Source organism: Nicotiana attenuata, chromosome 6 (assembly GCF_001879085.1).
Source record: "Nicotiana attenuata strain UT chromosome 6, NIATTr2, whole genome shotgun sequence".
Classification (NCBI taxonomy): Eukaryota; Viridiplantae; Streptophyta; class Magnoliopsida; order Solanales; family Solanaceae; genus Nicotiana; species Nicotiana attenuata.
The window spans coordinates 93,478,446-93,480,324 of NC_031994.1; the positions used below are offsets into that span (position 1 = coordinate 93,478,446).

Consider the following 1,879-nt stretch of genomic DNA (forward strand, 5'->3'; position numbering starts at 1 on the left):
ATGTCGGACGTACCAAAGTACGATAGGACTTCAGATTCTCAGGAGCACATCACAACTTACACAATAGAGGTGAAAGGAAACGACTTGGCTCAACCTGAGATTGAGTTACTTTTGCTGAAAATTTTGGAGAAACCCTCACGAAGGGGGCCTTGACATGGTATTTGCTTCTGCTTGAACATTCAGTTGATGCTTTTGAAATGCTCGCAGATTCATTCATAAAGGCCCATGCTGGGGCTAGAAAGGACCAAGCCCGGAAGGCGGACATATTTAGTATAGCACAACAAGAGTCTAAATTGCTGCGAGAGTTCATTACTAGGTTCCAGAAAGAGAGGATGCTGCTACCGGTCATACCAGACAAGTGGGTAACGGAGGTATTCACAAAAGGTTTGAACCCGAGGAGCTCCGACGCCTCCTGAAAGTTGAAGGAAAGCCTGATCGAGTTCCAAGCAACCACATGGGCGGATGTCCATAACCACTATAAATCGAAGATAAGGATAGAAGATGATCATCTCGGGTTCCTGGCATTAATCAAAGGACGAGACCGAGACAAGAACTGGGAGAAGTTCAAGGATGATTTTGATGTAGATGGGCGATCTTCTAAGAGCCGTTGTTTGCCTTACGAGAAAGCCGACAGGCGCGAAAATAAAGGGTTTTTTTCGCCGGATAGGTTTGCTCCCGAAAGAAGAACTGATCGCGGTCGAAACAACAGATCTTTGCAAGACAAAGAGGTATCGGGTATTCAGGATTCCACTTATCCCAGGTTGTCAAATTATAATTTCAACATCAGCATAGTGGAGCTGGTATCGACAATAAGGAATATCAACGAGGCTCGATTTCTGAAGCCAATCAGATTCGATCCCAGTCAGAGAGATCGTAATTTATGCTGTGAATATCATGGGACTCACGGCCACAGAACTTGGGATTGTCGGCACCTACGCGAGGAGGTGGCAACACTGTTGAAGAATGGCCATCTCAGGCAATTCTTATGCGACCGAGCTGAGAACAATTAAGGCTGAAGCCGGGACCACGCAGAACCTCCAAAGGCAGGAGAAGACCCTCCTTAGTTGACTATCAATATGATTTTCGGAGGGAATGAAATCAATGGTGCAACCTTCTCAGCGGCAAAGAAGATAAAGGTATCGGTAACATTGGTTAAATCCGGGAGGTAAAGTATCCCTAATGGCTAGCTAATGTAGTTGTAGTTTCAAAAAAGAATAACAAGTTTTGAATGTGCATAGATTATAAAGACTTGAATAAAGCGTGCCTAAAAGACTCGTTCACATTGCCAAACATTGATCAAATGATTGATGCAGCGGCCGGGCACGAGTTAATGGTTTTCCTCGATGCCTATTCTAGGTATAACCAAATTAAGATAAAACCAGAGGATCAGGAAAAGACTTCGTTCATAACAAACTTTGGCACATATATTTGGCTTAAAACACCGGAGCGCTTATCAGAGGCTCGTGAACAAGATGTTCGAGAAGAAAATAGGTAAAACAATGGAAGTGCTTATAGATGACATGTTGTTCAAGTTTTTGAATGTAGGTATTCATTTAAAGCACCTCCAGGAAACCTTTGAAATCTTGAGGAAGCACAACATGAAGCTCAATCCGGAGAAATTCGCGTTTGGGGTCGGCTCCGGTAAGTTTTTGCGTTCTTGATTTCACAAAAGGGAATCGAGGTAAATCCCAATAAGATCAAAGCCATCGAGGACATACTAAACTAGCTAACAAGCATAAAAGAAGTTTAAAGGCTAACCGGAAGATTGGCCGATATAAGCAGGTTCATCTCTCGATCCTCGAAAAATTGTCACCACTTCTTCTCTCTTCTGAAGAAGAAGAACAACTTCGAATAGACTCTAGAATGTCAACGGGCCTTA

General features: G+C 43.3%; 1 protein-coding gene across 1 annotated transcript; it reads left to right on the plus strand.

The window, feature by feature from the left end:
* On the plus strand, positions 1-1,010 carry LOC109228110. The gene is made up of 3 exons (XM_019393286.1): positions 1-69; positions 144-371; positions 489-1,010. The coding sequence occupies exons 1-3, from the start codon at positions 1-3 to the stop codon at positions 1,008-1,010; spliced, it is 819 nt and encodes a 272-aa protein (XP_019248831.1).

Bases quoted from the DNA above. Each gene is read 5' to 3' on its own strand.
- LOC109228110 (XM_019393286.1), top strand. From the start codon at position 1: ATGTCGGACGTACCAAAGTACGATAGGACTTCAGATTCTCAGGAGCAC. The intron at 70-143 runs GTGAAAGGAAAC...ACCCTCACGAAG, and splicing joins TCACAACTTACACAATAGAG to GGGGCCTTGACATGGTATTT. The intron at 372-488 runs GTATTCACAAAA...TATAAATCGAAG, and splicing joins CAGACAAGTGGGTAACGGAG to ATAAGGATAGAAGATGATCA.